Below are 18,031 nucleotides of genomic sequence, written 5' to 3'. Positions count from 1 at the left end.
AACAAGAAGGCCTGATAATGCGCATCAAAGGCGCGGGCAGAAATAGAGAAGCGTTTAAGCCGGCGTGCACTTGTCGAGCGTCAGCGCTTTCATCTTCGCCCTCAAAGAGCAACTCGTAAACGTTTGATGCCACAGGATCAATAAATGTATCATGCGCGAGTCGAACGCATCGGTATTAGATTTCATCGAAAGAATGAAATCTTTGCTCTCTATTCAGAAAACCGCGAGAACGAAGGAACAGTCGCGATGATATGCATCGAGTCTATTAGATTTTTAGCTTTAAATGACTTTTATTATGTTTTAATGAAATAAACATACAAAAACGTGACAAATTGTTTAAACCTAAGTCTTTCAATATATCTATTCTCTTAAGAGCAAAAGTTCTGCACTAAACAAACGAAACTTCTTCACTGAACTAGCTACTTTTACAGATGGTGAGTGTATTTGGTCAGAATAATAATATATATGTAGAGAGTGCATAACAGAAGCACATTTATCGCGAAGCTTGGAAAGAAATTTGAATGGCTACTCCAGAAATTCTTTTATGGGAGTTCGCACCTGTTCGCGCGCATTTTTTTACAACAGTTGCTTACTTCGTGATTCCGCTTGAATTTGCTGACGACGCAAACGACATTGGGAAACTTTATTAGTTCTTACCAGTCTTGAGTGCAATTTTTATCCTAATCTTCATTCAACTTTTATTAAAATAAATTTCTCTCTTTATTTCATCAACGATTATTTGATATCTGAAAAATTATACAATTATATCTTAAAGAGAACGCAACTAATTTAATTAATTTCAATATTTATTTTAGTAATTAATGAAACTATAATTTTTTCTGTTAATTTTCATTTTATTTTTTTTTTCTTTTCATCGATTTTTTTTATCAATAATTCCTATTGTTTATTACAATGAAGTCTACGTATGATTGTATTTTTTATGTAAAAATGAATTTTATTCTACCAAATATTGTAACACATTTGACTTGTTAAATTTTTTAATAATTATTAGCAATATTTGCTAATTTTTTGTTAACATTGCATTCGTGTGTTTCTATTTTGTGAACATTATCTTAAATATTACGACATGAAGGCACGGAGATCTCGAAATAATCACCCAGGGTTAGAATTCCTCGAATGAAGAAGGGGTTTGGCAGATTCTGTAGTAATCCGGTAAAGTCGCAACTCAAACAGTTTAAGTCAGAATAGTGGCCGAAGGGTGGTAGGTTGCGGTCGTTCAGAGGGTGTAATGGGTGGGATTTAGGATTACGAGTGCTAGTATATGTAACGTTCGGACCAGCAATTTATTAGCCCACCTTCCGTTCTTATTGAACGCTCATCGATATAATCTTATAATGGTATGCATAATTTTGCACGTTAATATGTATGGTTGTTTAAAGCTGAAAATATATTTTAAATTTGTTATTACAATATTATAAGTATCTCAATTTTAAGTCCATGTGTCTTTGAAACAGCAAAAAATATACAAAATTACATACAAAATTATTAATTAAACAATCTGACAATTATTATGGTACAACCACTATCACTTTGCTGTGCCATACGAACTTTTTCCTGCACGTTCTAAAAAAAATTATAAATTCTAGTCACGAAAGCTTCGAATTCGCTTCTTTTAAATTCGCAAAATCGACGCGCAGCAACGTTGATACAAGCGAGGTGGAATTTTCGGAATATTCCCCGACCGGAAAACGTAGGATGAGGCATGCGCGTATAATTTACGTGAGAGCACGTTCTGTGGCGAGCATCTCGTGGATCGTGCTATAGTATGGGAAGCTAGAGCGAGAGCAGAGTTAGAGCAAGGTAGGGTCAGGGCTGGACAACGCGATAGCGATGCTCCGAGCTATGGAGCGACGTTGAGCGCCTTACCTACCGCTCGGTTACTGATAACCTCCCTTCCTTCCCGTGCTTCCCTCCCTACCACCGTTGCAACCCCTTTTGCTATTTATGACCGGTAACTTAAATCGTGAAATGTCGCGATCGCGAGATATTGCTACAGCATAGTCGCCTCGACGAAATCCGTGTAGATAAAAAATAGACAGCTACCTTATTCGAAGCAAGAAGATTTCGCGAACAGAGCGAAATATTATACAAATATTCGCATAGCGATTTATATATAGAATAAATAGGACGCACGATAAATTGCACATAATTTAGCAATAAATGTTTTTGCTTACACATAAAACGGTTTCGTTAAAACGTAGATAAAATCGAGATGACTTGGTAAAAGGGCGAAATTCAAGCACATCAAAGAAGAAAAGCGAGTGACATTATCCACAATGGATGGAACTACAGTCGTCGGGTTGGCCAGGATTAATTCTTTCCGAGCGGTTCAGGACGCAGGGATGGATAGCTCAGGAGATAGAAGGGTTAGAAGAAAGACTATGGATTCTGCGGCACTGGGCTAGTGGGAGAAAAAGTAGAACGAAAGGGCGAGGGACAGGCCGGGCGAATCGGTTATCATCCCGAGGGTTGCGAGAGCTTCGTCCTGAAATCCTTCCCCGTCACTTTTTCTTCCTTTCCTCTCCCATTTTTTTTCTCTATCTCTGTGTAGCTTTCTCTTCCAACCTTATCCTCGTCCTATTCGTCCCTATGACCTCAATTCGCAACGGAATAACGGAATTATTCTGTGCTGCGCAATTTTGATCGCCTTCATCCCGGTTCGAAAATGCTTTGATGCTGTCTAGCGAACAATTAGATATTAACGTATATTAAACTGACATGCGAGAAAATTACACAATAGGCATCCATAAAGCTGGTAGTACAATGACGTAGTTGATGATATTGATTACAATTCATTAAGAGTTATTGACAGGAACGTCTAATGATTAGTTGAAGTTTGCGAAAAATCACATTAAAGAGATCAGATAAGAGAACTAATTCTTTTGTTGAAAATTTGTCGGCATTTCATTCCGTTACATTTATGCTTTCAAATTATTATAACATTATCGATACCATATCCACATGATTGTCAAAGGGACAGGTGGACAAAGTAATATTTGCAATGCGTTGGGGGGTTATTGATTTTAAAGTTGAGTTGATTGGCCGCTGTACTGCGATGTAATAATACAGATGGGCTATTCAACCATGGACACACGTTACCAAAAGCCATTGCGTCGCTAAATTGATAGTATACATGACGCAACGGAAAACAATAATTTATTCGCAACGACGGACGCGTGCACTATTTTATTTCTCTCTTTCGAGTCCTCTGTTACGTCATGTAGCGCATTAGCATCGTTTAGCGAAATGCAAAATTTTCGTAATATTAAGCTTAATGCGATTACGGTATTACGCTGTATGCAACACGAAGTAATACACGACATGCATCTCGCGACGCTATCTAATAACGCGCGTGTCGGCTTTACGCGTTCACTTAAAAACCGTGCTACACTACTGGCGGATCTCGCGCGCGATCTCGGATGTCTCTCGGTTATGTAAATTTCGCGAGATCTCATTGGGACGCACGATTAAGCTCTCAAAATGATTGCGAATGGAGACGAAAGCATTTTGTCGTTAAAACGCGTACGTGAAACTGCTGATTAACGTTTATTCTAATATTTTTCTTGCAACCCTTCACGTATTCAATGGGGAAGCGGAGAAGGGTGGACAAACGCAGTGGAAAACGTGGAACTGATTATGACATTTACGAATACATCGCAATAACGTGAAACGATAATGCCCGCCAGCCATAAAAGACACGCTGTCTATTGTCCTTGTCTTCTCCTATCTCCTTTTTTTTTGTCAAACTGTGCGTTGCCATTAAACGCGCTTTTTATTACGAATCTCATGTTTTTGCTCGTAATTTACGTTACACAATAATTTTGATTTGTCGGAGAAAGAAGTTTCTGTTTCACGAGCCAATTGTTACTATAAAATATAAAACCCGACGCGACGCTTTGCGCGATAATGATGGTCGCCCGATGCATTTTTCCATTTTATTCAATTTTTGCAAATTCTGCGTTTCTTTTATAAGCGTAGATTTTAATGGATTACAGCGGCATGATATATTTAAAATTAATGTGAAACAACAACTTACATCATTACGGAGTCGTATTAGACTGCGGAGCAGAACTTAATTATAGATGAATATTAAATTTCTGCAAATAGTAAAGCGCGCGCAAGAGATAGCTCCCATCTTCCTTTCTAAGGGGCGATTTCATTTTCGTAGACGCGGAAACTTTAAAGGCGAGCTAGAAACATGTACGTGGTCGCGTATCGAGTGAGGAAAGCAAGGAGGTCGGTAAAGAGGGCTGAAGCGGCCCTCTCACCCACCTCCTCCCTCGAGCGATGAAACTATAAAGCCACTCCTAGTAAGTTGTAAAATTGTAATAGCCTTCCGGTATTTACATAATGCTACGGCGTAATAAGTGGAACTCGCCGAGTTTCCATTACCATTCCGCCGCTATCCGTACTTATCTCTGCTAACGACCCGAGGGGATCCTGCTCTCCCCCGCGTTCTTCTCGTGACTTGTATTTTTCCATCTTATTCTTCGTCGGGCTAACCACGGCGAGAAGCGGCCCACTCCGTCGTCTGCGACTCCATCTTTTGTTCGCGTCGCGCCTCTGCTCCGCTAAAATTCAACCGCTAGCAGTTATAAGTTGATTCTCTCTGTTATTCTAAGCCAAACGTATGGATTTATTAAACGCACGTAAGAAGCGAACGATGATCGACAGCTGGAGCATCTGTCTGTTTTCTATTCATATCGCATGATAATTAAAAATGCAAAAGAGGGTATTGTCTCTGTCTCTTGAGAAAAAAATAAACTTGCATGTATACTTGTTTATACATGAGACAGAAGTTGGACAAAATTCTAAAAATTCCAAGTATTCTGATGTACATGATATTAATAATTAATCAACAAACAGTACTCCTTTTATTATATAGGTACGTGAATTAATTAGTAATCCTTATATCACCTTGATTTTTTAGAACAAAATTAAGGTTACTAGTTGACTCACTTATCGAATTATTTTATGTTTCGAACTGTTAATAAAACTGTTTGTCCTGTATAACAAATGGGAACAATGGAAATTTGGACAGAAGTCTACCTAGTTTTCACAACAATGTGCTCATTACGCGGTTGGCAAAATGCAAAACTAGATTTCGTTTGTTGGTGGAGAATATGAGGAAAGCCGAAATCCTGCTTTCACTGAAGAAGAAGAGAGGAAGCTGCAGAGCGGTTTCATTGGAATAAGTGGCCTCCTTGGTTAAAAGTTCGCCTTCTTCCATCGTTTCTCTCCATACCTTGTCCATTCATGATAACATCCTTCTTTATTCCTGAGTATTTTTCTCCCTCTTTCTCTTTGCTATTTTCTCCTTGCTATGAGCCTCTCACCGACGAAATCGAGGCGAATCGTTTATTTAATTTTCGAGAGATCCTGCCATTTTATTTTTATTCTCAGGACTTTATACACTTCGTTGATTAACCCACCTCGCGAAAGAAACCTGCCTCTCTCATTCCCTTCTAGACAAGGACGTCGGAACGAAGAAAGCTGCGAGTTTGCATGGGATTTTGAAGAAGGGTTAGAGACGGAGAGCGGGGAAGGTTCGAGTTCAGGAGCGCGCAGGGTGGAAGGACTCGCGTCCTCCCGGGGTTTGCGTTACTCACCGGATATAGAGATGTCTAAGCCCAGCCATCACTGAAATTGCCAGAGTTTACCTCTTCCGCCCTTTCCGCCGCGCTCCATCTTACCTCCTCTCCCATCTTTCTTTCTACTCTGATCGTGCTTTCCTTTTCTCAGCATGGAACTTCCGCCCGTAAAATGTTCGACTCCTGCCTTTCATTCTCCAGCTCGTTCGCCCGCGGCTTTATTACAATGCGATTGTATTATCAAGATTTCAAGACTAAAAGTATCGGTCTTTCTCTGAGCTCTTCTCCTTTCAACTTCCTTAAGCTTCTCATATTAATCTACCTTGTCGGAGCTGATTTCACGGAGGAAAATCGATGAATTCTCTTTATCAAATTATTTCACAATGTTTATCCCAATATTAATGATTGTATTATAGTTATTATGCTATTGTTTCTATTTTACTTGATCCATCAAGTGCTATAAATAAATTCTTCTTCAAACTTTTATTTATGCAAATATATTCATACACGCATGCGTGCGCCATGTAAACACGCAAAAACGTACAAATGAAACGAATAATTCATTAAATAAAGAAATAAAAATGAGGGGTTTTAAATATTTATTATGTAAATAAATGATGAAAATACTTCTTCTAATTTTTATATCAGATATCCTCCGTATAACACGATATCTCTACAACACGTTTTATTCTAACAAAGAATTGAGGTCTTGATGATATGACTGAAGGATAGATATATTCAAGAATTATTAGTAGATAAAAAAGTTGATGAAGCATTTGGTTGAAATTGGCATGTAAATCATCAAAGAACAATAATACAAATAAGAATTATGAAGTAAATTTAAAATTGTATTCTAAAAAATATATAAAAAGGTATAAACTTAGCCGAGCAATTAAAATTTTATTTTTGAATGTGAATTCTTTCATTGAAAAAAGTGCTAAGAAAAGAGAGTTTCACAAATATTTAGCTTTATATTATAAAATTTACAAAATTCTGTTAAAGAGAAGTAAGGAAATAAAAATTACAGATGTTTTTGAAAAAGCCAAATATTAAAATTTAGACGTTTCAGACACACCAAGAGATGAAAATATTACATTTTATACCCAAGAAAATACTATCTCGTATATAATTATGTAATGATGAAGAAGAAAACTATTTTGCGTGCGTTATTTAATTTTAAATTGATATACATATAATATGTTAGATTAATTGTTATTATTTTTTAATAAACATTCTTCAGAGTTATAAAAATAGAGTAATGTATATTTATAACTTCAGTTTTTGTGACACTATTTGTTGTATTATAGTTCTTGGTATTATCAATACGATTTTGTACGGCATTTTTTCTAATTATAAGAACTCAATGGAATCTACATATAGCTTGATTAAATTCAAATTATAAAATATAGCAATCATTTTTAAACTTTATGATTTAGATACTTCTTGCCACAAAATAGCATTCTTTTAAATCATAGTTAAAGTAAATTTGAGTTATTGAGATCTAACTTTACTACCGTAGGTATTATACGGAGGAGGATACATGTATCTTAACAATTCATTAGAAAATTTTTATTGGAACACCTAAATCATATAGTTTAAAAATGATTACTATATGCTATAATTTGAATTTAATAGAGTTGAATGTAGGTTCCTTTAGATTCCTATACGAAAAAGACGAAAAAACGGTTTTTGAAATATCGGTATTTGAAAAGTTTAGCTAAGTTTAAAAATAATCTGTTGGAAACATCAAAATAATTATGTAAGAAACTGATTGCTGAAATGTCAAAGCTTTTTACAGCATTGCTCATCATGCTCGAGATTCTTATATAATTATTTTAATAGTCCAATAAAGTTATTTCAGATCTGTATATATTTACCTAAATTGTTACTTTTGCAAAATTATTTTTTACAAAAATATCGTGTCATATGAACATTTTTATTGAAAATTTTTATTTCTTGGTATATTCTATTGCTTCATCATCAAGTATATGAGCATGATACGTATGTATATGTGCGATCGAATAGACGGTCCTTAAATATTGATCGAATTTCTCGTGATCTTCATTTCTAATTCATTGGTTATATTATCATACCACACTGATATCCGCCATAGTTCCCGATGCGTGGGTAGTAACGTTCAATATCTGACGGGAGACGCAAGGAATATCGGAGATTGAAGATGTCAAGTTTGTAATGTGGTTTGTAATTGCATCAGATGTAGGAGCGTTTCGGATTCGCCGTGAACAACATTAAAAGAACGAGCGTTGTTTATCCCGATGTTGCACGACACTTCTTCGCGCTTCTTTCGATTCACAGCACACACATTCAATATGAATCTGCGATAAACAAGCGCTTAATAACATTTCTTCCGATTTTGACCCTGACCTTTAACGTCCTTCTCAGCATTCATTCTTTAAAACATGATCTGATAATTTCTGGTAACACTTTCTATCCTTCCACTTTTTTTCTCTTTCTCCTTTATAAAGTTCTTAGTCGACAAAAAGAGAAAATCTTGTATGTTCTTTTTCGTATTTTCTAAATTTTATAAAAACATGAGTGTTTTTTCCTTCGTGTTTATGTATTGATATGTTATATTGAAGCATAAGTTCGGCTGTTAATAATGCACCTGTGTCGATTATTTACGACTTTTCTGTCGATAACCAGACAGGTATGGAATATGAAAGACTAAAAGCAAGAACACCGCTAGTGGAGGAGTTTACCTGGAAATGTCATAGTACATCGAGACACAAATCATCTATATTTGATAAATTCTTTATCAATTTCTTTAGTATACGATCATATTGCGTTGAAAATTTTATTTCCTTTGCTGGAACACACATTGTTAGTCGTGTTACTGCTTATTTTTTATTTATTTTTCGAAAGAAAAAAATTGTACTATCTTAAAATAAGAAATAAAATATTAGGACTTTCAATTAAAACTATGAAAACGAATGTTTGCAAATAAGAGTAAAAAAGCGCAGTATTCAGTGTGTAATAATCATAGTAACAAATGTATTCACTTTTTTATTATATAAAAATTGATTGTATTATCTTAATTTTAAAAAAAATCATTTTAAGATATAAAAGTAATGGTCCTCTTTTCTTTGATATTTTATAGATGGTGACAAGGACAAAGAAGATCTTCGTCGGGGGATTATCGGCGCCGACGACGCTGGAGGACGTCAAAAATTACTTCGAACAATTCGGTCCGGTAAGTATAAAAACTTACGTCATTATTACATTGCCTCTCATTGTAAAGTTAAAATTGTTAAACTCAACGGACTTTGTTTAACCCTTAATACACACCTTTGGATTATTCGTGTCTTGCGCATTTCTTTTCTTTGAAATAACTAAGACCTGATCAAATACTGATCTCTTTTTTATTCCTAAAAAATGTTTGGCATCTAGAAAACAAGTTTTGTGCATTGCTGGCCTCAATTCGTGCATATTGTTAACTCCAAAGTTACCCCTCTGGGTCACAAATGATCCATCGTGTGTATAGAGTGTACATTTTTGTAACTAAAAAAATTTTATTTTTTTCTTTATTTTCTTTTTTCAACTAATACTCGTTTGTATCGCGAGAATATTTTGCGAATTATTAAAAAAAAAATTTAATCCTAGAACAACATATATATTAGCTCTTAATAAACACATTGTTTTTTTTTTTGGTACTTTTGTGATAAATATTATTTGTTAACAATACAGGTAATATTATATATTACCTGTATTGTCTCTAATGTTATAAAAAAACATTTTCCTAATAAATTATAAGTCTTTTTAACACAACAGCAATAATAAAATGTATTGCTTAAAATGTAAATGCAATATATTTTCAATTTATGGCTATTCATGCATATAAAAAAACATCGTTTTCAGGTTACTAAATAACTAAATTTTTTGGACAGCCGAACGATACTTGAACGATACTTGAAAGTGCATTTTTCTCATTTTGTTAACTATATTTAGTTATAATATAATTTATATATTATACAATTTGTTATAAATATACAACTTTACAAATACTTTCTAAAGATATCAAAATATAAAAATCGTTTAATAATTTTTATTTATTTGTAAAAATGAAAATTAATCCAGAGCACGAATGACCGAACGTGTGTAGTAAGGATGCCCAAAATTGAGGTGTACTACTTAATAAAGATATCGCGCAAATATAAAAAAAAGACGAATAATTTTTTGATAAATTGTATTAAATAATATAACATTTTTGAATGTATCACATATATGTTTAATACACGTATATAATTAGCAACGTTAAAGTCTAACAAGAAAATTTTCCAAGAAATCTTTTTGTGAGGTTTCATATATATTAGAGCCATATTTATCATTATTCATATATATTGTTTCAAATTTGTAAAATATTCCATATAAAATTGATTGTATCAGTATTATGTAACATATCGCTACTTTCTGCTGCAACATGAACAATATCATTGACTATCATTTTAGTTGGTTACATTATCGATGTATCGCACATCCTCACCATTTCCTCTCGTGTCGCAAAATCGAGCGGTACTGTCGACGACTGTGATTCATGGGATTTACATTGTTTAGTACTTTTGCATATTTTATTGGCCATTTCGCGCGGAACGCTATTGATTTTTGGACGAACAAGTGCACTCATTTCCATTTACACGACGTCAACGGCGCGCGACGACAATTCTGCCTCGCTGCAGTTCCCATGAATTTTGATCGTTATGGCTCATAACAGTGATATCGAGGTATCGCTATTTGGATTGTTTCAAAATGCGTGACATAATATTATTCACGTGCGAATGATTTCATTTGCTTTGGTTGCCTAACTTGTTCATGGATTACAGAAAGTTATGCTTTGTTAATCTAATTATTGTGAAATTGTATATTTAACTTTTGTTTTATCTTTCATAAATCAAAGATTGTTTTTTTTACGTATATGTCGTGTAAAATGGTTTGAAAAGTTAAAGCTACAGTATATTTGTAAAGTATTTTTGTTTTAAGGTATCTAGTTCAATTAAATGAAATTTATCGAATTTGTCGTATGTTTCTTGATTTATTTTCTATAAATTAATTTCTTGATAATTAATGTCAAACTATGCCAATATCGTAAATTTTCTTCGATAATATTCTTTTCGATAAGAAACAATTATGTGGTTAGAAACTGAGATTCACCTCTGTCTCTCTCTTTCTCTAATACAAGAATTTCAATTAATTAGCTTTTATTGGTCCTTGAAAAATATTTAGAACGTATTATTGTGCGGGTTTCTTTATCTCGATTACGATGATTCATCGAGTTTGGAGAGCTGGCAAATAGAATACATGCGCGATTCCAATTCCGGCGCGGTTGCTCTAAATGGCTCGTCATAAGAAAGTAATAATAAATGATTCTAATAAGCAGAATAAAATAGTAGTTAATAAGTTGGAAATTTTCAGCTATCTCATTTTCGAGCTAAAACTGTATCGTAAAATTAATTAGAATCGTTATAGCTCTAAAATAAAATTATTACCACTTTAACCATTTTAAGTTAAATAATGAGAATTATTTTCGACAAGCTAATTAAATATTTTACTAATATGTCTTTATTATCATTGTTCTCTTAGTGATATATTCATAATTTATAAGTAGACAATAGAAATCTAAAAAAATGTTTTTCTTCAGTATCTATAAATACTTGTAAGTTCTTACAATATGTGATATTATATAATTAAATTTAAGAAGTGAAATGATAAACATGGTAGTAGAAATAATTGTCAAATACTATCATTTTTCGATTTTGTGTTTAAATTGCAAATAGTATAATAGCAAGAAGTAGATTTTGCTGTTGATACTTTGATCTGTAATCATAATTCGGATTACTTTAATACAATAAAAACAAGTGAATCATATCACGCATGAAGATCACGATAACGTCTTTCCATTACGGTGAATCAAATTCCTTGTTACGGTCAAACGTGCATACTGAAGTACGCGGAACACTGAAGTCTGCAATGGAGCAATCGTCTACAGGGAGAACCGATGCCGCTTATCATCGACGACGGAGGGATCGAGATAGGAGGGAAATTCGGCATCACCGAATGGTCGCATAATAAGACGGTCCCGGGTCGTCCGTTGCAGATGCATCCAGCGGATATAGAAATTTATTGGAAAACTTGGTCGATCCCAGCCGGCAGAGAATATATGCCTGGCCCTCAGGTGACACGACGTGGTTCCGAAGGATCGAGGGTAGTGGAGTAGGGTCGACGGATGAAAAAAGAGGGAAAAGAAAAGGAAGTCGGACTCATGACACATTTGTTCGCGACTCGTAGCACGAACTAGAAGCCTAGAAATGGAGTTGAGATATCAGAGCTCGCTGCTATCTCTATCTCGAAACCTATCCCTAATTCCACCCCCCCCCTTTTTCTCTCTCTCTCTCTTTCTTTTCTTGCTTCGTCTCTCTCGTTCTTTACCGGAAGTCCTCCATTCGGCTTTGAATGCAGAGTTTCCGGCTCGTAGCGGCTGGACTTCTCCGTTCTATGTGTGTGACCCACATTGGAGATACTATCGGGCGTGAACGCGCGCGCTGGCGGACGTACATGACGCCATTTCGGAATTCGACTCCCACGTACGGTGCACATACGTGGGTATACACAAGTTCGTGTCCACGCCCACGTGCATCCTACTGATGAGCGTACACGATCGTGCTGTGCGCACACTTGGACGATTTTCGTAGGCCGAACAAAAGTAAAGGACGGAAATTTAGAACAGCACCATTTGCAAAGTATGATCAGAGTATGTTCTCTCTGCACGGCAAAGTACAGGTTGACTATTTTATTACTGTTTTATTAAGTTTTCGCGTTTGATAATGCTTGATGATGTACGCACATGCTCGTATCATATCACGCGAAAAATTACCATTTGCGTGTTTCATAAATTTGATAACAGCCTAAAAAGCTTCTGTTTTTCGGTACCATCTACCAATGTTGACGATCTAGGGCGAGTTTGCGACCGTAAGTCTGTAAAACATGTTCGTGCCTGGAACGTAAACACAAGTGTGAGGAAAGTCCTGCCGTAACTTGTATCGTACGCCTCGTCGATCTCATTGAGTCAGTTCGATGCTCCATCTCGTCAATATCTATCTGATTTCACTTTTGCTCCGTGAAAGCACGAGAGAGGAGAGGGAATGCTAAAGCGGGAGAGTCCTGTCGATGAAATAGCTAGACCACGAGGCAACTGATAAAGCTAATGGCATTACCGGGAAATGCGTTACACTCATTCGTTCTGGCGTATGAAACTTTTTAGGAACAACTTTTATTTTAACATCACACTCGTACAACGTATTCATGGTTGAGAGATTCGTGTTATATTTTTTTATGTTCTTATTTATTAGTTCTATTTTAAATAAATTGTTTAAATATAATTTAACACTTTTTTTACACATTCAGTGAATTTTTTAATTAAGATCTTAATTTCATTAAATTATATTCGAAAACGTTATTCGCGAAAATAAACCTGCCATTCAATATGTTTTATTTTTAAAACAGTGATTTTTTAACAAAATTTATAACAAAATGAAAAAATTATTTACAAAATGAAGAAAGTTATATATATTTCTATATTATACGTGAAAATTATAATACAAAAAGATTGGCGGTAATTTAGAACCTAGATCAAAAATTATTTTAATAAGAAATAGTTATGTTTATAAAATATAATTAAGATAAAAAAAAGGAAATTCTTATGTAAACTAAAATTATTAAAATTATTAAATATAAATATTAATTTTATTGAATTATTTCATGTATATAATATTTTTATACGAAAAATATGAATTTCGAATCCCAGTTATTTTTTGCAGAAATTGTACACCTGATATATCCTTAAATACGCGAGATTTTTAGAAGTTTTGATTCTAATGTTAGATAATATAGGAATTTTAATAAGTAAAATCAATCTTAGCAAAGCAATTAGACTGTTTGCATCTAAGAAGATTGTTTGACAGTTTGACTTTTATCGCTCTAATTTTTGTTTATTTAACATCTTCACGCAGCCTTAACATAGATTTTATTCCAAGGCAAGTTTAACTAAATAAAAGGTTTCTCCGCTATTACAGACTAGTTTACGCATACTAGTATATTAACAAATATTTACGTGACAGGGACTCGCTGTCGTCGTTAGAATTGAGAAAGAGTCGAGTATAATAGTTAGCGTGAATGCAAATCTCGGCCCAATATACATAAATTGGCGACGAGCCCTGCCTTCCTCCATCCTTCGTCCAAGGCCGGTCGTGTATCGTAGACCGCCGCCAGCACGCGATTTAAAACTTAGATGAGGCCGTCCGGCGACGTTACCTGAAAAATGAATGGATCCCCGAAGAGAGTGAGAGCTTAATTGCGCTCGCTCTCAACCTCCCTCTCTTTCCTTCTTCCTTCATCGGCAGCCGAAGAGTTGGAAACGAGGGTGGATGAAGCGGTAAGAAAGTATAAGGGAGAGAGCAACGGCGCGGTGGTTACCGATGGAAGGCCCTCTTTTTGGCGCTGTACTTAAATTAAGGTCGACTTGAAATTAAGAAATTAAGAATTAATATAAACTTTGGAACCGATCGGGCTTGTCTCTTTCGCAACGATCGCCGCATTTAATTCTCACGCCAAGGGACGAATTTTCCGCCGGAACGATCGTTCATTGATCCGCCGCCGATGAAGTTTGCTCGTTGAGATATCGAGGAGTGCCCGATAATCACTGCACCCTTGTGATCACGAATGACAGTCCTGAGAGCTCTTTGATAGCTATTCTATTTTGAAAGCGTAAAATAATGTGCTTTTCTAGTTGTTTGTCGCGTTAACTTTATCATTTTAACAAAATTGAACGTGGTTATATTAAGCATCGAAAACTTTCGCGAATTAAAGTCGCGCGCGACCTTTTCTTATATTGCTTGCATAACAGAATTCAAAAGTAATCGTTTAAAAATGATATTTTCTGTTGTGATATGTTTTGTATCGTCGATTTATATATTCTAGAAGTTGTAAATTTTATATTCAGAAATATCGACAGCAAACGAAATAAAAAGTGACAACTTTCAAATTGACTAAATTCGATTAATTGATTAATGTTCTTTCAAAATAAATGTAATGAGAGAGCAATATATATATTTTTGTGTGGTGGCTTTTTTGTTCAATTATATTCAATTATCGCCCGAACTGCAAGTCCGATCAGGGGACCAAAATTCAGGGCAAAAATAAACAATTTTGCATTCTACGCTCTCTCGCATTTCTCTCGCCGACTTCTATATTCGCCGATAAATAATATTTCCAACGTTCGAATATTCTCGTTTTGTTCCTTTTCGCGTAGAATATTACCGCAGTCTACAATACATCACTTGCAATCGCGCGCACGCTTCCAATATTCGTTCGCCGTTTCGTTTTCACCTGTAGAACACGAGACGAGCGGGGGAGGGGGGGGGGAGAGGGCGGAGGACATAGGGCGAGTGGTTTGCGGAGGGGGGGAGGGGGCAGGGGGCCCGGGGACTTCTGGGAGTTCTCCTGCGTCTGCGACCCTGCGCCACTGCGTGGCTGAATAAATAAATTTAATGGCGCTTGTCACGTAGCAAAACGGGATAAATTCCGGGCGTCTGACAGCCATTTAAAACAATGCCGTCGCGAATACACGCCATTTGTAACCCGGTGCTTTTGTTTCACGTTGCTATTCATTCCCCTGTAACCCCCGTGCCACCGGTCCCCTTCGTGCCGCCACCACTACCGTCACCTATTCTATATCCGCCAACATCACCATCGTTCGACCAATCCGCGAACCGGGAAAGCCACGCCGGCACGTTGGTAGCGGATTGCGCGCTGTCGGATTCATGCTTCATTTTTTATCCCCGATAAAAATGCAATTAAGGCTCTTTGATAAGGCTTGAGTGGTGCGTTGTGCCCATTGTACCCCTTTCTCGACCTTATATCCCGATCCCATTCATCCTAACCGGTTGGAAATGCACCGGCCATTATTTGCGCGGAAAGATCGCTTACCATGAAATGTCAACATCCTTCAGTCTCTCCAGATGCAAATCCCGTTTGATAGCACCGTGCTGAGCCATAGTACGTACCAGGTGTACTATACGAGCATCTTAATTTTTATTTCTCTCGAAATTTAATTACTTTTCAACACAACACACTCGTACGTCTCTTTTTCTCAAAACAGCGGAGGATAAACTGAATATGAAAAATATCTCATTAACGTCTTTTTGATTCTGCGTTTGTACTAACTGTAATAGTTTCATTCATTTTAACATGTTATTAACTGTTTTTGTAGGAAGAGAGGGAGAGAGTGAGAGAGAAAGAGAGGGGGAGGGGTCGAAAGCAATGTTTCCTATATGTAAGAACGATTTTGCTAAAGTACCTAAAAATTTAGCTAGATATTGCAACTCTGAATATAATTTTATCAGATCATCAAAATAATTATGTTGAATGTCCAAACCGCGATTACTGGAATTTCAAAACTTTTTCCAGTATTATTCATTATACTTGAAATTTTTATAATATATTACGTCATTATTTTGATATCAGCGATATTATTTTCGGATCTCGCTGAGATTTTAAATATTTCGACAAAAACATTTTTTCCGCAGGTATACATTTCTGCGTAAAAAATATATATGACACAAATAAAATTAAACAATCTATTATTTTTATCAGACTTGAAGTATTTAAAAAAAGGTACATGTATTTAAAAATAATTTTGTTAGACTCAAAATAATTATGTAAATTATAATACATTCAATAATGATGAACAATACTACAAAATATTTTTATATTCTAGCAATTAGAATGCATGAGCGTTCTACATTTATCATAATTCATCAAAATTATTTTCAAATCTGTATTTAGCAAAATTTTTAAATACTTGAATAAAATCGTTCTTTTCATGTAATATATCTTTTCATCAGGCATTGGCCTGATTGAAAATTATCTTATACACGATGACTTATTAATTATTAAGATCACTTAGGATAGTCAAGAAAAATCGAGAAATTCTCCGATTCTGCGGAGAAAAATTTAGTCCAAGCACTCACTGTTATCAGATCTCGACAATAGTTATTCTTTTTTATTAATATCCAAGAAAAAAAACGCATCAAGTGTGACTCGATTTTCGCAGAGCGAATTCTCGCGTTAGCATCTAAGCACGCGGAAATACTCGGAGATTAGTTGCTTCGAAAGAGGGAAAACGGGGCGTATAGTCGCGTAACAGCACTTCGCGAGCGCTTTTTTCTCGTCGTCGCGACGTAACCGCCGTATATCACGTTATGGCGCTTATCAGACGGGCGTATATCTCGGGCGTTTCGCGGGCGTGACGACAGGAGAGCGGGGGGGTTGGGAGGGGCGGCGAGAGAGAGTGTAATTCTGCTTCTTCTTTCGAAATTTCTCAGGCTCGAATGGCGGGTGCCAGCTCGACGCGATGCTGTTCGCGCGCGCGCTGGAGCATTCCTTCTTCGGGGATGAAGGGAACCAACGCCCGTTCTCGCTCGGGCGAGGGTGCTCGGGCGTGCGGAATGAAATTTATGAGGGTCCTTTATTCCGGCACTTAAAGGGACGGGGGAGGTAGGGGGGGGGAGAGAAGGGAGACGCTCGACTTAAGTTTGAGCAATTTATTAATTTCCCCGTATTTCGGCACGGCCGTGGGCGACGCGTCTCGTTCTCCGCCCCCTAAAAAAGAGATCACGCTCTCTCACCCTCCCTCCCTCCCCCTTCCCTACCTCTTCCTCCGACTCGAGTGTGCGCCCCGTTTCCTCGAGGCCGGTTTCGTAGGCGAATCGTACATCACGCGCGTGTCACGAGAAGAAGTTTAACGTCGCCCACAAATCGTGCCGTGCGCATTTTTATGCTCCCAGTCGAGAAATTCTTAAATCCACCGAACAGATGATAATTTATTACCTTGTTACATACGTTATTTTCATGCTCATATCACATTCGCGAACGATATTTCCGTCTACGCTAAGTCGTACTGAATTTTGCATTCATAATTAATATTCATTATATTTAAAACTTTGTTACGGTTAGCGAGTGCCTGGAGTGACCCAATTCCGTAATTTAAGAAGTGACAAATTGTCGTAATATTTCCTTCTATTTTAATAACGCGCCGGCGTTTTAATAACTCCTTAGGCTTGCTAAGCTGTATGCCCACTAGTTTTAGAAAATTTATTTTCTTCGTTGCTTTCATTTGTTTTTATTTTGTGGCAGCTATGTGAAACCGCAACTATGGATTTCGTTCAGAATACATCCCAGTTTAGGAGACACTCTTCTGTTCCCCTCCCCCCCCCTCCCTTCTCCCTCCATCCTCCCCGGATAAACTCGTCGCACGATTGCTATACGCAGCTTTTGTCTGGCGATGCAAGCATCATTAGCGTCGAGCGTAATGAGCACGCTAATCACCAGCAGACCGCGCGCTGAAGCAC

At 36.4% G+C, this 18,031-nt stretch overlaps 1 protein-coding gene across 7 annotated transcripts in view; it reads left to right on the top strand.

Annotated features, from left to right (window-relative positions):
- Rbp6 (RNA-binding protein 6) overlaps positions 1-18,031 on the top strand; it is a 748,725-nt gene that overhangs the window by 523,516 nt on the left and 207,178 nt on the right. For all 7 annotated transcript variants that reach the window (XM_087403540.1, XM_087403538.1, XM_087403543.1 and 4 more), the window contains one exon: positions 8,731-8,823. In XM_087403540.1, the coding sequence (XP_087259666.1) occupies positions 8,731-8,823 (93 nt within the window). The remainder of the gene's footprint in view (positions 1-8,730; positions 8,824-18,031) is intronic.

Source organism: Acromyrmex echinatior, chromosome 2 (genome assembly GCF_024713525.1).
Source record: "Acromyrmex echinatior isolate Ae372 chromosome 2, ASM2471352v2, whole genome shotgun sequence".
Taxonomy (NCBI): Eukaryota; Metazoa; Arthropoda; class Insecta; order Hymenoptera; family Formicidae; genus Acromyrmex; species Acromyrmex echinatior.
This window is presented reverse-complemented; position numbering and strand designations above follow the sequence as displayed.